Below are 23691 nucleotides of genomic sequence, written 5' to 3'. Positions count from 1 at the left end.
CAAGAAACCTACACACATAACCGGGCTTTGGCCACCCACCTAGTAGGTTCTGGGGACTAGTCTCCCATGAGATGTAAGGAAGCCATCAGCATATCCACTACTCCCAAATCCATGTCTGTAAGTAATCACCCTTTTATTTGCTTCTTCTTTGATCAGACCCAATCCTATTGCAAAAAGGGTGCTAAATGGTCAAAGGAATATGGGGGCTGCCCCAATGGAGCTGCAAAATACACTGGGTTGCATCTGGGAGCCCAAAGTCTGGAGAAATAAGTTTTCCCTTTAGGGATTCGGATACAATAACAGTCCACATCCCTGACCCTTGGGACGATGGCAAGATGGGGTTAGAGCCAACATATATCCTCATGACACTAGTTCCTGCCCCTCGGTGACCCTCTTTATATCTAGGGAATTGGTTATGGCCCCCCAGACACAAAATAGAGATCTCCTTAAACATCCTGGAAGCTGAATAGACCCTCCAGGACCAACTCCCCAACTATCCCTCATCTACTACTCTATCATCCTGGATCCAAATTATATAAACCTCCATACAGTTTCTTAACTCCACTAGTTCTATAAACCTCACTCACTGTTTTTTGTGTGCTTCCCTTCAACACCCCCCACTGGTGGCAGAGCCGGTCAATCTGTACCCACCCCATCCCCTATGCCCCAACATTTTAGATGCCACCCCCCTTTGTCTTCTGTGCCTCTATGGGAAGCTGACTCAGAGCAATCTCCCTTCTACACCTGCTATCTCACCCAACACTCTCTCTCTAAAACTAGCTTCCATAACTCCTGTCACTCCAATGTTTCTATAACTATATAAACTCCCTTGCTCTCTGGACTGTACTTCTGATGTAATGACTCCCTGCACACCTGCATAAATGCCTCCACTCTGAGCCCCTGCCTTTTGGTGATAGTGGTTCCCCAACTTACCCTCTACAGAAAGGCTGAATTCTCCTGGTTGTACTCACCCCAACAGCCTCAGGCTGCCTTCCTGCCCATCATGGTCCGAGTTCATTTGGCCTCCTCCATAGCTGCCTCAGGGATTGCAGGAGGAGCCTTGGGTCATAGTCTCATTTCAGCCAGAGAATTTGAAGACCACTTACAAGTCACCCTTGAATCCACCTCTGTCTCTCTAGCCTCCCTTCAGTGACAACTCACCTCATTAGCTCAGGTTGCTCTACAAAACCACAGGGCCCTAGATCTCTTAACCACTGAAAAGGGAGGCACCTGCTTTTTCCTTTGAGAGGAGTGTTGTTACTACATTAATGAATTAGGATTAGTGGAACAAAACATTAACACCCTATCCCACCTAAGTGAAGAACTCCAACTTTGAAGATCAAAATCCTCCTCCGTCCTAGACTGGACCCAATCTCCCCTTCTCTCTTGGCTGTTACCTCTCCTTACACCTCTTATCCTTATTTTCATCCTCCTAAGCTTCCTTCCCTGCATCATAAGGGAAACTTCTTACTAGATTGTTTATCTGCTGCCATTAACCAGAGGTTTAATCAGCTCCTTCTCCAAGGATACCAACCCCTCCAGGGCCACCAAGAGGACCTCTACAATGGCTCATATCAAGACACCGGACTCTGAGGGCCCCACTTGAGGACATACAACACCCCCTGCCAGCAGGAAGCAGCTAAATAGACTGATGCTTTGCCCCAATTCCCGATCCTCAGCCCCTCCTTCATCATTATTAAAGAAAAAATGGGAGAATGATAGAACAATAATGCAGCCATTTTATAAATTAGTGGCCATTTTATCCTCAGGTCTCACTGCTTGGAAAATGGAGCCATTCCCAATAAACATTCCTGCCCTTTAACAGGGTTTCCCTTGCTCCCAGACAAGCTCCATCCAAGCTCCACCCCTATCAGGGACCCCTGCGCATGCACCAACCCCTTAACCCCCTCTTTTTTTTTTTTCATTTTTCTTTTATTATTCATATGTGCATACAAGGCTTGGTTCATTTCTCCCCCCTGCCCCCATCCCCTCCCTTACCACCCACTCCGCCCCCTCCCTCTCCCCCATCCCCCAATACCCAGCAGAAACTATTTTGCCCTTATTTCTAATTTTGTTGTAGAGAGAGTATAAGCAATAATAAGAAGGAATAAGGGTTTTGCTGGTTGAGATAAGGATAGCTATACAGGGCATTGACTCACATTGATTTCCTGTGCATGGGTGTTACCTTCTAGGTTAATTCTTTTTGATCTAACCTTTTCTCGAGTACCTGTTCCCCTTTTCCTATTGGCCTCAGTTGCTTTAAGGTATCTGCTTTAGTTTCTCTGCGTTAAGGGCAACAAATGCTAGCTAGTTTTTTAGGTGTCTTACCTATCCTCACCCCTTACTTGTTACACTCCCTCTTCTATAAAAGGCCATGCCTGGACCGAACTCGCTCTTTCTTCGCCATCTTTCCCAGGTCAGCCAGGTGGCTCATGCCTGCCATTAAACCCTGCTCTTGGACGTGAATTTTCTCGTGAGTTTTCTTCGTAAGTGGCAATTTTCCTAACACTACTATCAATATTTCATTTCTGAAACTACATGTGTGGTCTTTCCTCACAAAAATCCAAACTCATTCTTTGGCAGAAATTAATTTCTGACAGTCCTTGGGGTTAGCCCAGATCCCTGCAGGTTAAGGGCTCTGATGGGACTTCCTCCTGCTTCAGATGCCAATAGTCTAGGTTGTCACTATTTTACTGGCTAATGATCTGCTGTACATTAGAGAATGCCATACTCTAATCTACAAAAATGGCTTGGAAGAATTCAGGGAGACACTTGACTTACCTTTACTAGTTTCTTGTAAAAGATAGAACTTGGGAGGAATCAAATGGGAGAAACACACAGGGTAAGATATGGGAAGGAATATGGAGCCACAGTGCCTTCTCCTGGCACACCTCCCTCTCAGCACCTCCATGTGTTTACCAACCTGGAAGCCAAGACCCATCCTTTGGGTTTCTATGTATGGGGGCTTTGTTACATAGATCCTTTTTGCTTCCCCAGAAATTTAGGGTTCCCTAGAGGGTTGGTTCCTCAGGTAACCACCCTTAGTGGCTTTCCAAAAGTCACCTCATTAACTATGCAGGTGTGGCTGAAAGATGCTTACTCTGAATAAGAAAGGACACTCCTTTTACCTTTATCATTTGTATGTCTTGTTAAATTACAAGGACTTTAGAAGTTCTGGCCAAACATATTTTTAGGACAATATTAAAGATAGGCAAAGGAAAAAGAATTTCCTCACCTATACCCCAGATCTTGTAAACCTATTACAGAAATTGAAATAGTCATAAAAGTTTTAAATAAATAGTACATACATTTTATAAATTAATTCAAAGTAAAGAATAGAGTTGACCAAGAACACATTCACCTACTAGACAGCAAAGAAAATTACATTTAATGGGAAGCCCAGATTTGAGCAATCTTGAAAATGTGCTCTGAGGTTTTACAAAATGACAACTATATTCATAACTTTAAAATCTCATGGGACTTGGAAATTACATCAGTTGTTAGTTAGGAATTATGATTGATGCTGACAAAAATTAAGCTACCTTGTAAGAAAGGGGCTGTATATCACTTCAGGTAGTTGGAGGAAGGGATTCACTACATAGAAGGTCAGCAGAGGTTAACAATGTTTCAAAGGTCAACTCACACACTTGGGTGGTCCTGTCTTGCAACCCAGCTCAGTGTGAGCTTTAATGAACAATGACCTCCTCTAAGTGCCTTCAGAGAATACTACCCCATCTTGATGTTTTTCTCCTAGACAACAGATCTGTAGTTTATTAACATCATAAATTATAACCAACATTTCCAATACACTATTCCTCCTCCTATCCTTTCTTCTTCCAATCTTCATGTATTCTGATATCCATGGGAGAGACAATAGAAAACAATGGTTTAATCTTCTAAGCAGCACAATTTTAAGAATAGGAATCAGAATGGATATTGCCAATCTAAACATGAGCTTAGTTTCTTTGATATTAATTAGCAAGCATTCTCTTAATTCTCCAAACAACCCAGTGAGTCAGGAGAGACTAGGACATGAGACATGAGAAATAGAAACCAGGAATTCAAAAATATACATCATATTAACATGTGACCTAATTAGAAGTGCATGAATACCATTTTCTTTTAAGCTTCAAACTCCTTCACTGAGCAGTAAAAATATGACCTCCTCTCCCCACCACCCTCCTCACTTCAGATAAGTTTAATGCCCTAATGATCAAGGATGCATATGGGCAAGAAAACTGCCTGATCCACTCCACTCCTTTTTGAAGGGTGATCATTGAAAGTCACAAAAAGCAGATGTCTATGTTGCAAGGACCTTTTCAGACTTAATGGCTTCAGACCAAGTTGATAATGTCAGAATGCTATAACAACATCAATGATTGGGATATACCAGCTACCTCAAACAAAGGAGCACTTAGCTAAAGGAATGTTTAAGCCCCGGCCCTATTTTACCTTGTATAATGTTAGAACATTCAGTGACTGTCTTTTCTTACGTTTGCACTAATGTCTGGTGTATACCATCCTGTTCTTTCTTTTGCTTTCTTTACTAATAAACTTTGTTAGTCTCTGCCTTGACATGTCCTAAGGGTCTTCTCTGTGACAGTGTCATGAACCTGGTAACCCAAGTTGAGGACTCCTCCCTGTGGGGACCTCCTTAGCTTACCTTGGTCTTGGTGACACCAGAACTCTGGACTGCTGTATTCCCTCATGTCCAGAACTATTGGTTGACCTACAAAACCCTTTCCCATTTCCTTCCAGCCACCTTTCAGTCAGGTATTACCATGTGATTTAAAGAGATTATGGCCAAAGAGATTAAAATCTGATTCAGGATTCTTAGAAAAATGTTTACTTCCATAACAGGGACATTACTTCCTCCTGATCCTTCTTCTGCCTCTAATATAGTGGTGATAATTAAAATAACCATTATGCAATCATTAGGAAAAGGCCAAAGAACCATAGTAACTTCAGTGCTGGTGGAGTTAAACTGTTGAATTAGTGGTGCATATGAATGTCTCTTTCATTGAAGATAAAAAATGTTAACATAACAAGGTTTTCAGCTACAACCTAATTGATAAATCTATTTAATGCCTGTCTCTTGTGAATATTATGTTGCATAATTAATATTACAGTCTGTTTCTTTGAGTGTACTTCTCTGAAACTCTCCTATCCATCCCCCTTTTCAGTAATTTGTAGCAAATTCAATCTAGATGTGACTCATGTAAGAAACATAGTTGGTTTTGTTTTTAACTTTATTTGAGAAGATGTTATGCTAATCTCCATTATAAATCTAGGAAAGTAGTAAAAGTGAGGCTATTTCATCACCACACAGGAAAAGACTAATTTAGGACTGGGGTTTTCAATGCTTGAACTAGAGAGAGAAAAAAAGAGAGAGACTAAGAAACTATGTCACATGCTAGCCATATACTGAACATAAAAGAATCTATGAATGTTTCTTAAAAGAAAATCAATTGTGTAGCTTGTCCTGGAAAATGAATTACCTATTAATTTTTTGCTTGCTCGAAATCTTTCATAAACCCACAGGTGACACTGACAGATCAATGGTGTTGGCTTCTTCTGGAAGTTGATAATATCAAGGCAAATCATAACATAATGTGGACACTTACCTCCAGTGGCACCTATGGGATAATGAAAAGAAAGTCAGAAACAATTTTGGAACAGAATATATAGTCATTTACTTTGCTAAGAATTTAATGTATCCCTGTTATTAATTCTTGGTGAACCTAATCTCTTGAGTGAAAGAAGTATTTCTATTTTAAATAATATGTAACTTGTCAAAAGCTATAATTAAGTTCATGTATGATGGTGAGTTGATCGTTGGTATTGTTCTAAATTCTGATTGACAGTCTATAAGAGTTTGAGAATTTATGTGTGTTAGAATTTGCCAATAATCCACAAAATGACAGAAATTTATATAGGATTGATATTATACAAATACTCATTTTTAATTTCTCACCTTAAACTTCTTATACTGTTTAAGTGAAGGGAAGTTCTTTAGTTCTTTATATTTTGGTAATTTAAGAAGCATTTATTGAGTACCTACTATATACCAAAATATTTTACACACATTATTCCAGTCTCCAAAATGCTTTTTCAGAGACTTGACTTTCACTTTGCCTAATAAATGCTCTCCTTCATTGAGAAAGTACAATTTATTAACAGGAATACTCTTACTTTTGTTGTTGTTGCTTTCATATTAAAGACAGTAAATCAGGGGTTCACTATACTCTTTAAGAAAAGGAAACAGAGAATAATGCTTTAAACAAATGCTAAGCATTGCTTTTGGTTGAGTGATCCTTCACATACTTCTTCATCATAAGAAACACATCTTCCTGACCTCATAATCATCCTGTGACAATATCTTGGGATCTGCCTGACTTCTGGCTTGGTTAGAACACCTCTTGGTTTGAAATTTGGGGAGATCTGGTTATTTTATTGGCCTTCAGACCAAGAAAAAAAAGAAACAGAAGGAACGAGAATTAAACTAATTTTTAACTGCCTTTCTATACTCTTTTCTCTAATTGTCATAGAGAAAGAGTAATTATCCAGAGCTGATTGGTTTCAGTGAAAAGTCTCTTCATCATAAACACTCACAGATATATGAAAATAATCACATCTCTCAGAATTATCTTTGATATAGCTTCAGTTCTACAGAGGATTATATGAAATAACTCTAGATAATGCCTGTTAACTGCCCAATTCCATCTGCAAGCAATATTCTTAATATTGCTTGCCAAAAGAAAGCTTTCATAATGTGAATCCTTTTCTTATTATTCATTTAACTTTTTCCCAAAGGTGAAATATACACTGACCTAAAAAGATATATTCTCTGAAATGGTTTTTGGTGCCAAGGAGGGAAACAAACTTTTGTTTACTCAGAATTGAAAAGCTTCACTAATCACATGTCTAAAGTACAATCTGGCAACTCTGATTGTATAATTTACATCAGTAATTTCAGAATCTGATTGTTTTCAAAACTAATTCTAACCATTTGTGTTACATCAATATAAACAAAAGTCTGATACAGAGATAATAAATTGTCCAAAGAAATCACCAACTTAGATTCATACCCCAAATCTTCAGATACACAAGAAATATACCAGTATAAAAAGTTCTCCATGGTATAAAACCTCAATTCTAGTATGAAAGGTTATCTTGCAACCAACATATCTTAGCCATGGTTGAAAATTTTATAATATATTATATATTATATGTAAATCATATATATATGTATACATATATATAATCATATATATAATTTTTTCCCTGTACTGCTGAGGATTGAACCCAGGGGCCTTGTATGTGCTATGCAAACACTCTACCACTGGATATCAAAATTCTTAATGATTTACAAGTCACTTAAATTATTTGCCATGCAGGTGCTTACTTAGACTTGACCAAATCTCAGATGACTTAAATGAATTTTCCTTTCAGACATATACTCATTCCCCACAGACATATAACATTATAAAATGTCATATAAGTTTCAAAATACTCCTAAAATAAGTAGCATTGACTTTGAACCTTTGTAAGTTTATAAAGTGACCAAACATATCTTGTACTCTGAAGGCAATATTGTTTATGTCCTAAAGCCTTGTATGACAGACTGTAATGTCACCCTCACCAGTAGTCCAGACCACATGATAATCATTGCATAGAGCCTTCTTCAACATAATTCATGTAGGTTTATAAAAAAAATAAACTCTGGTTTAAAAAATATACTATCACAAATTTTCTGGAAGTTTCTACATTTTAAGCAAGATAATTAATTTAATCCTTGAGGTAGGAATTTTCTCCATTCTGCAAAACGAGGAAACTAGAATAGTAGAATGCAAAGACAGAATCTCTACTTGTGTCTATGATTCCAATATCCATCATAGTCTACTATGTTGTAGTGCTTCTTTGAAGGGCAACTGGTAGTAAATTATTTTATCTTTAAAATAACCCAGATGTGTCATTCTTCTACATCAGTAACCTACTTATTAACCCACAAAGAGCCATGATGTAAAACTCTTCCTACTTGAAAGATTTTCCTTCCCTGTAGTCAGCAATCTACTAATTGCTTTACTTGGAGAAACTAAGTAAAAGATGGGAGGGAAAATTATAACTATAAATCAAAAATGATTCGGAGTACTGATTAAGAAGGTATGGGAAGAAATTGCAAGTTTCTTAGAATCAAAGTCATCTACTATTAGGAATAATTCAGTATCATTTTGTAACATTTAAATGTCACCTCTTCAAAAAGACATTTGCTGATTACAGTATATACAACTACATGGCACTTACAACTCTGTTACTTCTCTCCATTCTCACTTCATTCCCCCCTTCACCTTCCCATCTAATACATATTTTATTTTGTCTTATTGTGTGTCCTATCCCTGTCAGAATACAACCTTTATAAGGGTAGGAATGTTTGTCTATTTGGTTCATTATTAGAGCCCCAGAACCAAGAAGAATCAGTCCTTCCTCCAAACTTCGTGCTCCACAAGTAATTTACAGGGAGAAAGAGAATTATATCCCAGAAAGAGGAAAGAAGAGAAAGCATTAGTGGTGTAGAAGGTAAATAATGTTGAAGTAGTATTAGAAGAATGATCAAATGTTTATATGCAGCAAGTGCAGATGAATGTAACAGTTGAATGAATTGCTAGCTCCCACAGGGAGAAACGTAGCATTTACAGTATAGAATACTATACTTCAGGTAAGAGGCAACATTTCCACCGCAGCCTCGCAGTTCTGCTGGCTATAATCTCAACAGACACAATAATTCTTCCAGGTTCTAGCTGACAATTTCACATCTCAGAAATGCTAGGTTAGAAAACTGTAGGGGTTCCTCAACAATTCTACAACAAAGTCAAGCAGGATTTTCAATACATAAAATGATAAAGGCATGTTTCCCCATAAAGTGTTTTTTTTTGTACAAGAATCTATTATGAAAGCAGGGCTATAAATTGAGAAAATTAGTTTTAAAAAGGAAGGAGGTACAGAGTCACTTTATGAGAAAATATAGTCTATCAGGATTGAAGAGTTAAGTTGTTTTTTAATTAAAAAGATTTTTCTGGCCTCAAAATGGGAAATACATTTTAAGTATAAATGGACAGCTAATGTAGATTGTTTACATTACCACAAACAAAATTTAAGGACAAATGACAACATTAAACACAACTTATGACAAAGGTTCTCACAAATCAATAAAATTAGTATTTAATTTTTAAAATGGAAAAACTATGACAGTTAATGAATAACTACATATAAAATATTTATCCCCATTAATGATTAAAAATAAAGCTACATTTTGAATTGACATACTGGGGTTATGGTATGGGGAAACAGGAGCCTAACACTGTTAGTGGCAGTGAAAACTAATTTGGCCTTTCTGAACTTTATGCAAATAAATATTTTGCAAAAAATATTCCAAGTCCTTATCTGGAATTAGACAGAAGGGAACAAATAGCAAGCTTCTCTCTCATGAAACTTTCATTTTAATCAGGTAAATGATTTTGGTATCTTTCTTTCTTTTTATTTTTTGATACTGGTGTTTGAACTCAGGGCTTCATGCTTGCTATGCAGGTGCTCTAGCCACATCTTCAGCCTAAAGATGATTTCATACAGAAACCAAGACTGCAAAGGAACTAACCAGTGTAATAGCCAATGGCTGTGAGAGGGAATGGATGATGGTACTTCAGATTGGAAAGGCCTCTTTGAGTAGTGACTATTCATTCATTCACTTCTCTCTTAAGTGCCCTTTATATGACAGGTATTGTTCTAGACACTGGGGCTTCTGGAACTGAAGAGACAAAAGTTTCAGTTCTCATGAAGCTCCCACTCAATAGGGAAGTAAGGGAGGCAAAAGGTCTTCTGGGCTCTGGGTTTTATTCCAGCTGCAAAGAGAAGCCTTTGTGCAGTGTTAGTCAAGGGACCTGATATTAGTGAATAGTGTGCCACATGTATAGGTTAGTGAATAGTTTTGCTGCAGTCTAAGTGATTGTGTTTATAAAGATTCTTTAAACAAATATTTGTGCCTTCTGACTTAATGGCTTAATTTCTTGGAATTTATCCTAAGAAAACAATCCACCCTCAAGGCAATTTTCCTGGCTTCTATGTACTTCAAGCATGCACCATATACTCACAGACATACACAAACTCGTTTTGTTTCTAGTTTTCCCCATTAGCCAAATTATTTCAATTGTCTGCCAACCTCTCTTCTGATTGTGAGCCAAAATGCTTTCATTATATCCACACAAATAGGAGGTGGCATGTCTGTTTTGCTGAAAATGTTTGCCTGACATAAAATGAAAAATGAGGGCTGCTGTTATTAGCAAGCCTTTAAATCATACCACTTTAAGACCCTTTAATGTATTTGCTTAACTTTTTCACTTGTCTCCCCCTATTTACCTCTGCTCTACTTTTAAGCATCTTCTGAATTCCCCCCTTCTACCATAAATTCTCTTCTGACATTCTGGCATGGTTCTGTTAGAAGACGTTGGGTCATCTTGTCCTTTTCTTCCCTGCTTCTGCCTCTTTCAATATGTAGTATATCTGCTTTGTGAATTCACATTCTGAAAACACAATGAGTGATTAAGGGGAGGGGGAGGGAAAGGGTTGATTACAAGAATCAACACCTAAGGGGTATCATTCACAATGCAGAACTCATTCTTGATCAAAAGCCTAAATGGAAAAGTTTCCTAGCAGTTTCAATTCCAGGAAGAATTACCTCCCATCCTTCTCTCTTGGTGGCTTTTGTTATAAATAGTCAGAACTGAGTCTTAGCACATATGAGGGCCCAGGAAGTAATAGATACGCAACAGGAAATTTTGTCACTGTTTGGTGCAGCTCTGAACATCTGTGAACACTCCAGTTTTCCTGTATGAGCCAGTGAGTATCTTGGAGTTGAGAAAAAGGCTCTGGGCTCTTTAGCTTCACTTCAGAGTAACAAATCCACCACAAGCTTGAAAGATCTAGTCTGGCTGGAAGAAAATTAAAACTTTATCCCCATCACTGGTTCTTGTGTTAAAAAAAAGCCAAAACTCAATACATTTAATTCATCCAATTTTCTTGAACTGGGATTACAGTGGTAGAATTTGAATAACAACTATTTAAAATTGATTTCAACTGAATTTTCAAATTGGGCCACAGAGATACCTGTCAAGGTCAGATGCCAGTAGCTCTGTGGTCCATTCACTGCAATCAGCTTCTCCCTGTTCCATATCCTCTATCCTGACCTTCCTTCTTCCCCTATCTATTGCTTTGACAAAAACTTTCTGGAAAGTTACAAAACAAAATCTTCCCTACTATATTCACATGCTAATCCATGGATTAATGAATACATTACATTCTCCATATATGCTCTACCTTGGAGAATTCACAGTCCAGTCATGGAAACCTGTTGTAAACATTGTTTTTGAACAACACAACTAACAGGGAACTTAAGGGAAATGGAGTGCTGAGAAAATTCAGGACCCTACTCTGCTGTCTAGTGTCTCTGGTATTTCAAAAATTCTTTTTATTTTATACAGTTATAACAATTAAGTAGCTATTTTACAGGTCTGCTTTGGTTTAAGAGTACACTAAATGATTTCCCAGTCTCTATTCTTTTTCCAGGTCTGCTTTGGTTTAAGAGAACACTAAATGATTTCCCAGTCTCTATTCTTTTTCCACACCCTTCAATTTGGGTAGGGTGAATAAACAAAGTAATTGTTCCCTCCCTGTTTTTACTGTATCACGTAGTGTACCTCGTGATGTCTTCAGAGTCTGGCTCCAACATGTTGTTCAGTATTTTCAGTCTTTCTCCCCTGTACAAATCCTCTATGACAAATTTGCCTGGAAATACAGCTTGGGGTGAAATCATATAGATCCGTGAGTTCCCAACAAGTCATTGCTTTTTATAAGTGGGGTAACAATCTCAGAAAAACATTACTAAGATTTGTTAATTCCCTTGTATAAAAAGCAAGTGGTGGGAGTGTGTGGGTGTTAAATATGGCATAGTCCTAACATTTTATCTCATAAAATATTCATAGAATTAAAACAAAACACCCTTTCATATAAAAAAATTCAAAGTTCTTTGGTATGCATAAATATTTCTGAACATATATAACAGAGAAATGTCTTCTTTACATTGAGCAATATTAATGGTTAAAATAGCCTGAATATATTAGATGAGCACTATCACCACCATTTTCTGACCTTAACTTTCTAAGTGCTTTCCAGCTATTAACTTTCTCAGAAACTCATTGAAGTCATTAATTTAAATCAGAACATTGAAAGTTTTAGGATACTGGAACCATGTCTGCTTTCTATCTCAATCCTATTCCAGTCTCAAGAGAGATTTAATACTGATGTAAGTCTTGGTCCTCTTATACCTGGAGACTTTACTAAGCAAGATACCTGGAAGGTTAGACCTGTGTTCAGGTAAGAGTAAACATTTCAGAATTTAAATAATTCTGTATACTTCTCCAAAATTTTTTCACCCTGAAGAAATACTTATTCATAAAAAGGAATGAAGCAGTGGTACATGTTACAATGCAGATGAACTTGCTAAGTGAAAGAAGACAGACATAGTGTATGATTCCAATTATATGAAATATCTAGAATAGAGAAACCCACTGAGACAAAGCAGGTTGGGGGTTGCCAAAGGCTTGACTTCTCCAAAATTTAAGCAGTTATTCACAACTATAAGATTTTTTAGTTGCTCTAACATCTATACCTCTGGGACAGAAAAAAACCCCTATTCACATCCACAACTCATCTCTCCTCTGGTACCTAAGAACCAGAAAGCAATTATAGTTTATGGTTTTCCAAAGAAAATTACTGCACACAGATTTATAGTGCTTTTTGCTAAATGTTTTCTAGATCTATTAATGTGATAACATGACACCTATTACCTGGCCCAGATACACTGTTGAAGATGGAGGTGGAAGCAATTGTTTTGTTAAGGTCTTACTTCTATTCTTTGTCTGAAGTGAAACAGGACCTGTATTTCAGGAGACTACATTAAAAATAAAGATGAAAGCCTGAGAACAAAATGTAGTAAAGTGCACAGCAGCCATCAAAAGAGAATGCAAATCTAGGATTGGAGTGGCCATAGGAAAATCAGCTTTACCCTAACTGCCTAAGAGAGAAGTTATTCTTACAGAATCTTGCATTTTAATGTATTTAGAAATTAAATGAAATATGGTTGTGTTTTTCTCTTTTATAATGCTTACTTGTACCATATTACCACTCTCATCCCCATTCTAAAGAAAAAAAGCACTGTTTTTATAAAATCTAAAACCAATTTACCTTTGATTTTGGATTGGATCCAGTCCAAAAAGATACTCACCCTGACAAATACACCTGGCTTCCAGGGCTGGACACAGCCAGCTACCCACCTGACGATGCCATAGAGGACAAAAGGATCATTTTTATGTCTGTATGCTAATGGCCCACCAGAGTCTCCCTGAAACAACAAGAAAACATGTTCAACAAAATTGCTTTAATCTGAAGCCTCTGCTGTCAAGTTTTGGAATAAGAATTGTCAATAATTTACCCATATCTTTAACTTCTAAAAGACTTGCATTTTTTTCATTTGGATACCTTAGATGCTTAAATGTATATTCACTTTTTTTGCAAAGGGAACAAATAAAATTTGTGGACAATCAGATGGTAGTTTAATTCCAGGAACATAATAAAGCCTAAATAATAACAAAACAATTACTAAATCTTCCCAGTCCCATAAGTGGGATCTTTTAAAAGTGGTGCAGCCAATTAGTGAATTAAGGATCATTGGATAAGTAGGTAGCATTTTCCCTCTCATTTGTCACAAGACACAATCTATTCAGATGAAGCAAAATGGAGATTTATAGGATGTGCACAGGGACTAGAAGATGATGTCAGTGATGAGAAAGGCTGCCTAACATCTATTAATATGGACATGTTCTAATTCCAGATTACAACTCTATTTTGGCTTACCTACAGAGCCCAAACGTACACAACTTCAGGGATGGAAATGTACTTGGATAGCAGGTGTCGAAACTTACACTGAGAGAAAAGAGACCTGCCCCATTTCACACACATGGGGAATGCTGGCAGGAGCACCTAAGTCCCTTGTCACCTGTCAGAGTCCAATGCTTTTTCCTCTCCACCCAGTTGATAAATATTCATTAGTGTAGTTACTTTAGATGGTATCTGGTTGATACAACTATAGATATCAAGGAAAGACACATGAACATTTAACTTATTCTTTTTACTCTTAGACATTGCTACATCAGTCATGATTACAGTGTGCACATATTATAAAGGCAAAAATATTACCCAACAGCATCAAGAAGCTCATATAGGTGGAGGGTTTCTCATCATCCTCCCCAAAATATTTGTTTAAACTAACAAACTATAAGAAGGAAGGCAGATGTTGTAGAGAAACAATGATATGGTATTAGGAACATCAAAACACGCCCACCACACAGAGCTAGTGCTAACATACCTGTCTTTCCAGGCTCAGTGTGGCAATCAATGGCAGTGCCCAACACATGCACCTGTTTATGTGTATTTCTATTAATATCATATGTTCCGTTTGAGCTTTGTATTCTAGGGGACCTAGTGCAATACTCAGCACATAATAAACGTTTGCTTAATTTATGATGAAGTACCCTAAATTGCATGCATCAAAAACCTCAAAACATAAGATTTCATTTTTAAAACACAATGTTTCTTGAGGCCCTTTTCAGGGAAGGGAGTGGCTATAAATGTATTTAGGACAAAACTCTTTATTTATTTTCTTATAAATTAAATTGAGCTGATGGTACATTCTTGGTATGTCTATTTTATATGAATAGTTTCACAGAATTTCCCTAAATTGGGAATAAAGACAGAATCCCTAGTCTAATACAGGACAATTCACATTTTCTCTGGGTCTATTTTTTCCCATATAAAGATTATTCTTAAGACTCCCTTCTTGTTTGAAATTGGGCTAATGTTTCCAGTCAGGTATTTTTGTTTTGTAATCATTCATTCTTTAACTATCAAAATATAGTCTCTATATATTTTTTCAGGCAATTTCAAACATTCCACAATGTAGGGAGCCTGTCTGGTTTATATTTATTTCTACTACCTATCATAGGGCCTAGGACATGATTCAAGAAACAAATGTATTTTTACTTAAAAGTCACTGAGTGCCTACTGCAAACCCAGCACACCAAGCAAGTCAGAGTGTGAACAAATAAGATGGGGACAGCAGCTGTGAAGGAAATATTCACAGTGAATGGTAGAGAATAAAGGTGTGTGTGTGTGTGTGTGTGTGTGTGTGTGTGTGTGTGTGTGTGTTTACATGTGCAAATATGTGTATGCAGTTTCAGTAGCATTTGAGCTAATACATGAAGGATGAGAAGAAGTTCAGACACAAAAACCTGGAGGAGCAACATTTTATGCAGAAAATAAATCCACAATAAAGGCCCTAAAATGAACAAGATATGGTGAATTGGGAGATTAGAAGGTAACAAAGTGTGCTTGAGACTTTTAGCAAGGAGGAAAAATGTATGAAATAAATTGGTAAAGTTAGCTGGAATGGGACATGTGTCACTTTATGAAAATAGGCATCCATCACTTTATAGGTCAAAAGAACTTGGAATAAAAAAAAAATTTAAAAGCCAGTGAGCACAGAACAGGGTTCCACATTGCATATGGGAAAGCTCCCCATCTTTACATCCCAACATTGTCATTGCTGCCTTTGTGGATAAGAAATTACATCAGCAGGTTCATAACCTCTGAGCAAAAACAGGAGGGTAAAATCTAGTTTCATGAAAGAACTATTAGAGTCTGTTTTATCAAAGCAGATTTCTAAAGTCACCCTTTTAGTCATCTAGTGTTCTTTGTAAAAGAAAGCTAGTCATATTTAATAGTCAGAGTCTCAACTTCTCTTTTCCTTTCTTTATAGTGGCAGTAAATATGGCCATGCTGTAGTCAAAGTGATAGTCATACACAGCTGCAGTAACAGGTGCCAACTGAGAGCATGTTATTTTGGTCACCTATGACACAGACCACTCCACACCTCTCTAGTTTTTGGGTTTTTTTCCTTTTTTGCTTTCTTGAGACAAATTATGCTGGTTCCTTATGTTAGATGCTGTCAAATATGACAGAAACAACAGATCAATTTGTGATTTCCTGATTCAAATCAGGAAGAAAAACATCCCTTGATTTTTAATAGACTAAGGGGAAGAATGAAGACATTAATTCAGAGCACTTTTCTGATTTTTGTAAGATAACATTTATGTACTCGAGCAGACAGTGGGAGTACCCTCCCCACATTCCTCAGATCTTCCAGTACATTCCCTGGCTCTGCGCCTGAGGCTTTTTCCCACTCTGTACTCCCCACCCCACCTAGGCCACTCAGAAGCATGGGAAACGCTGAGGAATTGGCAGCCCCTTCCCAAACTATGACTTTTGGGAACCAGTAAGCATCTAAATGCCCCAGCTTCTCACCCCGCCGATGGAATACATACACCATTGCAGTCTATGTCACTGCCCCGTGTCCCTGAAGGATCACTCACGTTCAGCCCTTCCCTGTGGTAGCTGCTTAATAACACATCTCAAACTGGCTGTCCCCTTCCTGCACTCCCACCTCACTTTCCTACTCGTGATGTCTACACTTCCTGAAACAGATCATTGCACTGAACCCTTTCTCAGGGCGTGCTTCTAAGGTAATATAAATTGAGATTATCTGACATTGAAATAGAATTGGAGTATTACTGGACCCCATAGAGGAAGGGGTCACCTGCCATAAACATGCAGTGTTAAGAGGGACCTCCTTCCTTTTCTCCACATGCTTTCACATGGAAGGTCTTGCCACCTAGATGAAGCATCCGTATGTTTCTTTTTGAGTTGAACTTTCAAAGCCATACTTGCCCAACTGGTACATCGGTTTGTGCAGCTTTGTACATTTATTATCTTGCTGAAATTAAACTATTGCTTTGTGAGTTGTTTTTCACTAAATGTGAAAACCATTTTTTCAAGGGTTCTTACTTTCCTTTGTGATTATTTGAATCTGCAATGAAAAATTACAAATTATTACAAAGTAATAATTTAATAGAATAAAATTAGCATGCACTGGCTTGGAGCCCCTGTTCACTCACTGTCCACTCCTTTCCCAAAGCCTTAAATGTCTCTGAGTGTATCTCCCCACACTCCAGGCCTGGTCAGTGATCCTGCCACTTGCTCCCTTCTCATGGCTCCTGTCAATACACTGGCATCCGCCCTGTCTGCCTTTCAGACTGTTCATGGTAAGGAGTTACTCTTCTCTTGCAGCCCTCCTGGCCTTCATCTGGGGATGTGGAAGGACTGGTTGTCTCTGCCTTTGATAGTGATTTCCTCCTCCCTTAGGAGAGTCTCCAGCTGATGGCAAAATAAGAATTCTCTCACCTGATAGAAATCTTTCCTTCTGGATGCTGCAACACCAGCGCATAACATCCTGTCCGTGATCCCTCCTGGATGAGCAGAATAGTAAGTGTGCCTACAGTTCACTCTTTCTATCACTGCTGTAAGCGACTGGCCAGGACACCATCTAACGAAGAAACAGATTCAGAAACAGCAGGAGGATGAAGCAACAGCAAGTGACACAAAAAAATATACTTAAGATCAGACTTGCTCTGTACCAATGTAACTGTGGGCTTTCAGTCTTTCTGATGGAGAAATGTGGAATTAAAAAAAAAAAACCTGTTTCATGTAGCATGTCTTCATTTCCAGATGTGGCTTCTTTGTAAAGTAGGGGCATTGGCAGAAGGACAATTCTTTTTTCCTACCTTATTTCCAACTTAAATTGAGTGTATTAAATATGTATACATAAGAATTGAGAGGAACTTGGGGTGTAGCTCAGGGTAGAGCACAAGATTCTCAAGTACAGGGACCCTGGTTTAATACCCAGAACCAAAAATAAAAAAGGAATTCAGAAAAATTCAGAAGCTGGGTGTGGTGGTACACACCTGTAATCCCAGCACCTGGGAGGCTGAGGCAGGAGGATTGCAAGTTCAAGGCCAGCCAGGGCTGTATAGCAAGACTCTGTCTCAAAGGGAAAAAAAGGAAAAAAAAATCCAGGAAGACATGAATTGATATTACATGTGATTTATATAATTATAAATGTTATATATTTATGCATAAGCTATATTAGATATTTAAATATAAGTATATGGTAATATATGTTTATGATTTCCTAATATAAACCAGAGAAAAAACTATGCACACCTGTGGCATCAACCTGGATTTTCACTTCCTGACCTGCTGCACCTAATTCTCAAATTTAAACGTGATTTCAAGTTGCATTTTCAAGTGTAGGTGTACATGAAAAGTGTGAAGGGGTGCTAGGAGTTTCACAGCTAATGACATCTTTCAGCTAAAGACATTCCCTGGCACATGACAACATTTATCCATCAGGCAGAACACCTCTAAAGACATTTCTCACCTGTTAGGTTGATTCCGTCAAGGTTCTGTCATGGTTCCCAGCAACAACAGTCCAGGAGAGTGGATTATTTACATACTTTTGATATTCCTCAAAAAGATGTTAAAAGTGTGAATCAACATCCAGTACTTTGCCAGGTCAAGATCTTCAGCTACAGAGATAAACTATCAATTCTGCTTGGAGATGAATTCTTAATTTTTTTTCCAAACTGTTTCTTCAGGAAAAGTAAGGTGACTGAAGTTGTTTTCAACACACTTTATTCAAAAGAGATGTTTCTTCATACACATGGGCATCTTCTGTGTAGTCATAAGGATACTCACATCATTTCCTTGCATGATGATTTTGACTTAGTCATGAGTTTCAAGATGCCCTTATTAGGAAGCTAACTCCAGCAAAGGGTGCGACAAGTACCTTGCAGGTAGGAAGTCTCCAGGATGGAAGCCATTATCATTGTCATTATCTGTCCCACGCTCTAATGGAATTATTTAACTACATTTTCCATAGTCACCCTCTAAATTATTACTTGGTAATGAAAAAACTTATTTCTTAAAGTTACTCCACTTTTTTTTTTTTTAAATCTGGAGACAGGTTCTCATTATATAACCCATCCTGACCTTGAATTTGCAATCCTCTTGCCTCAGTCTCCCAAGTGTTGGGATTATAGGCTTCTACCACCATGTCTAACTCAACTCTACTTCTTAACATAGGAGATAGTCTAGGCAATACCATAAAACAATAAAATCACCATACAGTTGATAATGTGGACCTCAAATTCTAGTGAGGTTTTATCTGTTAACTTAGAAAAGAACACTGTGCAAAAAGCGTTTGACAGAGCAACATATTCCTTATTTGGCAACAAAGACCAAGACTTTTCCAACAATGAGGTAATAACTCAAGATATCAATTGATGATTTCTCCATCCTTTCTTCCCACTTGCCCATGATAAATTTCATTTCTTATATCCTGAAGGTCTTATCCCTAACCTGACAATGGGACATGTGTCATTTATAGTTATGGGAGAAGAGCGAGCCACTATTTAATCACAGAAAATGGGTAAAGTTGAAAAAGCTGATTTAGGTTTGAGAAAAAAAGATTCCAGTGTATAACTGCAAAGTGAGTTTAGTCCCTAAAGTAAATTAAAAGACTTGTGTGGAGTGAGCAAGATGGGAACATCAGGTTTCCCCTAAGGGCAGAATAACTTTTCTGGGAAATTATCAGAAATACAAAGTCTCTGGCTCATAACAGACTTAAAAGATTCAGAAATTCTCCAGGTGATTCCAGTGTATGCTCTGGTTTGAGAACTAATACTAAAAGTAACCAGTGGCAGGGGAGCTATCTGGAGGTGATACAATGTTGCTATAGCTTCTCCTTATTGTCTTTGGAGCACTGCCCAACAATGAATGTCAGCTGCCTGGCACCTGGTAACCTTAAGTGAAAATGTAGCATGGATCAGCTCCTGGATGCTGCATCTCTCTCCAGCTGGCTTGTCTCATCCATCAAACTTCCCTTTTCAATGGACTTGAATGCTTAGAAGCCTCCTGTTGAGAAGCCTCCATTGAGAGTGGAGTCCTGGAAGTTGAGGTTTATGAAGACAAGGCAAGGAGAAAGAAATCCATGAAGAAATCAGCTAACAAATTCCCACAAAGGCGGGCATGAGTGTATCATATAACTTTTCTTATACCAAAATATTGAGACACTTCTAATGTAAAGATCTAATACTTCAAGGATTAGCTTTGAAAAGACACTTCCCTGGTCAAATAAGTTAATCAAATACAAAGAGTTAAAAAAAAGAAAAGAAAGCCAGACATGCTGGCACAGACCTGTAATCCCAGCTACTCAAGAAGTAGAAGCAGGTGGATCCTGAATTTGAGGCCAGCCTGAGAAAAGTTAACAGATACTATCTCAAAAATAAAAATGAAATCCCAAGTGGTAGAGTGCTTACATGCCTAGCAAACATTTCGGGTTCAGTACTAACACTTGTCTTTTCCAGCACATCATTTTTCACTAATTAGCTACTGTTGAAACTTCTTTTCCACGGTACATCAAAATGCACTTGAGAATTAGTATACGTTGGGCTTCTCCAGCAGATAAGACCAAGAAGAAACCCCATGTACTGGACTAGAGTTGGAAACATGAACTCCTGTTTGGCTTCTCATAAACACAGATGAATGGCCATGGTCACAACTGGGGTTAGGTCTAGCTGGCACACCTATATTTTCTAGCTCTGTCAGCCGAGGACCTAGAAGCAACACCACCCTCAATGCAGCTGGCACTCCCAGCACCCATGGATTCCCAGGCGTTCTCTAACAAAGTCAAGCAGGGATTGTGGCTTATTCTAGGACTGAATAAAGAATATACAGGATGAGCTTTGAATGCCTGGCAGTGTCAAAAAAAACAGGAGCATGTCAAAGAGACACAGAGGCCAAAGCTGGAACAATTTGAACAAAATAAACATGCAGTATTTACAAAATAAATATCCTAGTTGGTGCTGGCGGCCCACACCTGTAATCTTAGCTACTTAGGAGGCAGAGATCTGGATGATCGCAGTTCAAAGCCAGTCTGGGTAAATGGTTCTTGAGACCCTATCTCAAAAAAACCCAACACAAAAAAGGGCTGATGGAGTGGCTCAAGGTGTAGGCCCTGAGTTCAAACCCCAGTGCCACACAAACACACACATACACACACACACACAAATAATCCTTGAGTCCATCATACAGGCAGAAATAAAAGAAAACAAGGGGGAAGAGAGAAATCTTCCATATAGAATTTCAAGTTATTCACATAAATACACCCTGATCAAGGGGTTAGAGCTTACTGCATAGGCTATTTTTAGAGACTTGCTTCTGAAGAATAAGTACGGAAAAGGAGAAAATAGTTTCCCAGGGCAAAGCACTACTTCAGCCACAAAACTGAGATTAGCAGCAGCAACAAGTCATGTTGAAACCATATCCCCTTAATATGATGTGATCAGAACAGTATGCTACCTCCATGTGCTTCCCCCAATAACCCATAACCTCAACAAAACCATGAGAGAAATATCAAACTCGATTGTGGACATTCTACAACACACCAGAAGGGTACTGCTCACAGTGCTCAAGGTCATCAAAAAAAAAAAAGAAAGTGAGAACATATGGCTAAGAGAAGTCAGAGGAATCTTGACAATTAAAGGTAATATGGTATCCTGAGAGGCAAAGCAAGGTCAGAATTTGAGCATCAGAAAAGCCAGGGGTTGGGCCCACTGTCAGCAAGCAGAGGAATGGTTGAAACAGGGCATGACAAGAAGAGGTTATTGATGCTGGTTGCATGAAGGAACAATCAGGAGAGCATTTCAAAACCACCAAAGGATGCCCAGCATCTACCTGCAAATGATTTTTTATACTAGCTTGGGCTGAAAATAGTTATAAACATAGACTACAATTCTGTTACACAGGATCAAAACAAAAAACACCAACAATATACAGTTTTAGGGACACATGTTAAAACCAAAAGAATTTTTCTAAAGCAGCTGTATTCACCATTCCCACCAGCAGTGTAAAACCAAAAGAATTTTTAAAGAGAATTTTAAAAAGTAGAAGTATGATGAATACAAAATTTAGCATAGCATTTATGTCTTGGAAGGAGCACTAAGGGGATCTTGGAAGATTAATATACAGATCTTTCCTAAAGTGGATGGTGTGAACACAAATGTACATTTAATAACTATTCTTTAAACTACACATACACACTCTTTGTATCATGGGATAGTTCATGGTTCACTAGTAGTCTAGCAGCCAAAGTGCTTCACTCACTTGAACCATTTTTAAGAAGAATAATCCTAAACCCATCCAGGGAAGGAACAACTGCCTGGGAAGACATGGGAAATTCCTAATACCCAACCACAGAACTATAAGCTCTTATAAGTGAAACTAAAGCAGAACATGGGAGAGCTTCTCAAATACAGGAAGGATCATTATGTGAAGGAAGAAGTAAGTCTTAGTTCTTGTTTTCTGGAATGAGAGTAGATCAGACCAGAAGATTCTATGATAGGGGAACAGACTTCAGCTCAACAAAATAATCAGAGAGCTATGTAAGTGAGATGAGCAGTTTCAAGGTTTGATTAACTTTTCCTCGATGACATTGTTTAAACAGAGACTAGATGGCCATGCAGAAGAAATACTGAAAGGAAATTCCTGCTTTAGAATTAGTCTCGGTGATCTTAGTGGTTAGACAATTATACTCATGTCCTAGGAATTGTCTGTAAGGACATGTGCTAAACAGATTGGTAAAATTCCAGTTTTACTCACAAGTGTACACAGTGGGCTGCAGTCAGAATCCATGTTGGGGTGATGACGCCCTCTCTACACTGGTGATCTCCCAGAAACCTCAGAACCACCTGCCATGGCCAGCAGTGGGGGCAGGCTTCTTCCCCTCCTGCAATTCTTCTGGAAAGCCACTGGGGACTGAATGGAGGGATGATGCACACATCTACAGCAAAGAAGAGGAAATCAGTAACTCATCCTAGATGAAATCATTATGACACACTCCTCCAAATGTTTGCTATAGCCAATAGTAGTGACTCCCAGACATCAGATGAACTTCAAAAAGGTGCTGGCTCCCAAGCTCCACCTCTGAGGAGACTGATTTTAGTACACATTCATTCATACATTCCTCTAGACAGGGTCTTATCTGGCTCCCCCGTCTGGACTCCAATCCTGATCCTTCTGTCTCAGCCTTTCAAATGCTGGAATTACAGGTGTCACTACCATCATGCAAAGCAGGAGACTGATTTTTTTTTGACAGTACTGGGGTTTGAACTCAGGGCCTCATACTTGCTAAGCAGGCATTCTACCACTTGACCCACTCCACTAGCCTCCTGTTGTGTTGGGTATTTTCCACATAGGGTCTTGCAAACTATTGGCCTGGGCTGACTTTGAATCACAATCCTCCTGATCTATGCCCCCTAAATAGCTAGGATTACAGGCGTGAGCTGCTAGTATTCCCTAAGAGACCAATTTTTAAAAGTCTGTCTTGTCAACTCCTCCAGGCAATCAAGACTTTGGTACTGCCCTACAGAAAAATATTTATTCATTTAACAAGTATTTATTTATTGCTTGCTATTTGCCAAGCACTGTTTTAAACACTGGTGATAGATCATTTATCATTGATCTAAACAAATCTACAGGCCCTCATGGAACTTATATTTTACTAGGAAAATTTTGGTCCTATTAGTAGAACATACAAAGGTCTTCCTTATATGTCCCTGGTTTTATTTTTGC

At 38.2% G+C, this 23691-nt stretch overlaps 1 protein-coding gene across 1 annotated transcript in view; it reads right to left on the bottom strand.

Moving 5' to 3' along the window:
- Positions 1-2045: 2045 nt before the first annotated feature.
- The window catches only part of LOC109674433 (ovochymase-1), a 51361-nt gene continuing 29715 nt past the window's right edge, over positions 2046-23691 (bottom strand). The window contains 8 exon segments of the mRNA XM_074084841.1: positions 2046-7682; positions 10773-10937; positions 12910-12985; positions 13294-13450; positions 17404-17516; positions 17519-17545; positions 18421-18514; positions 22716-22927. Coding sequence (XP_073940942.1) covers positions 7598-7682; positions 10773-10937; positions 12910-12985; positions 13294-13450; positions 17404-17516; positions 17519-17545; positions 18421-18514; positions 22716-22927 — 929 coding nt within the window. The 3' untranslated portion in view covers positions 2046-7597.

Source organism: Castor canadensis, chromosome 8 (assembly GCF_047511655.1).
Source record: "Castor canadensis chromosome 8, mCasCan1.hap1v2, whole genome shotgun sequence".
NCBI classification, from domain to species: Eukaryota; Metazoa; Chordata; class Mammalia; order Rodentia; family Castoridae; genus Castor; species Castor canadensis.
Note: the sequence above shows the minus strand (reverse complement) of the source record. Positions and strands in the feature narration are given on the sequence as shown.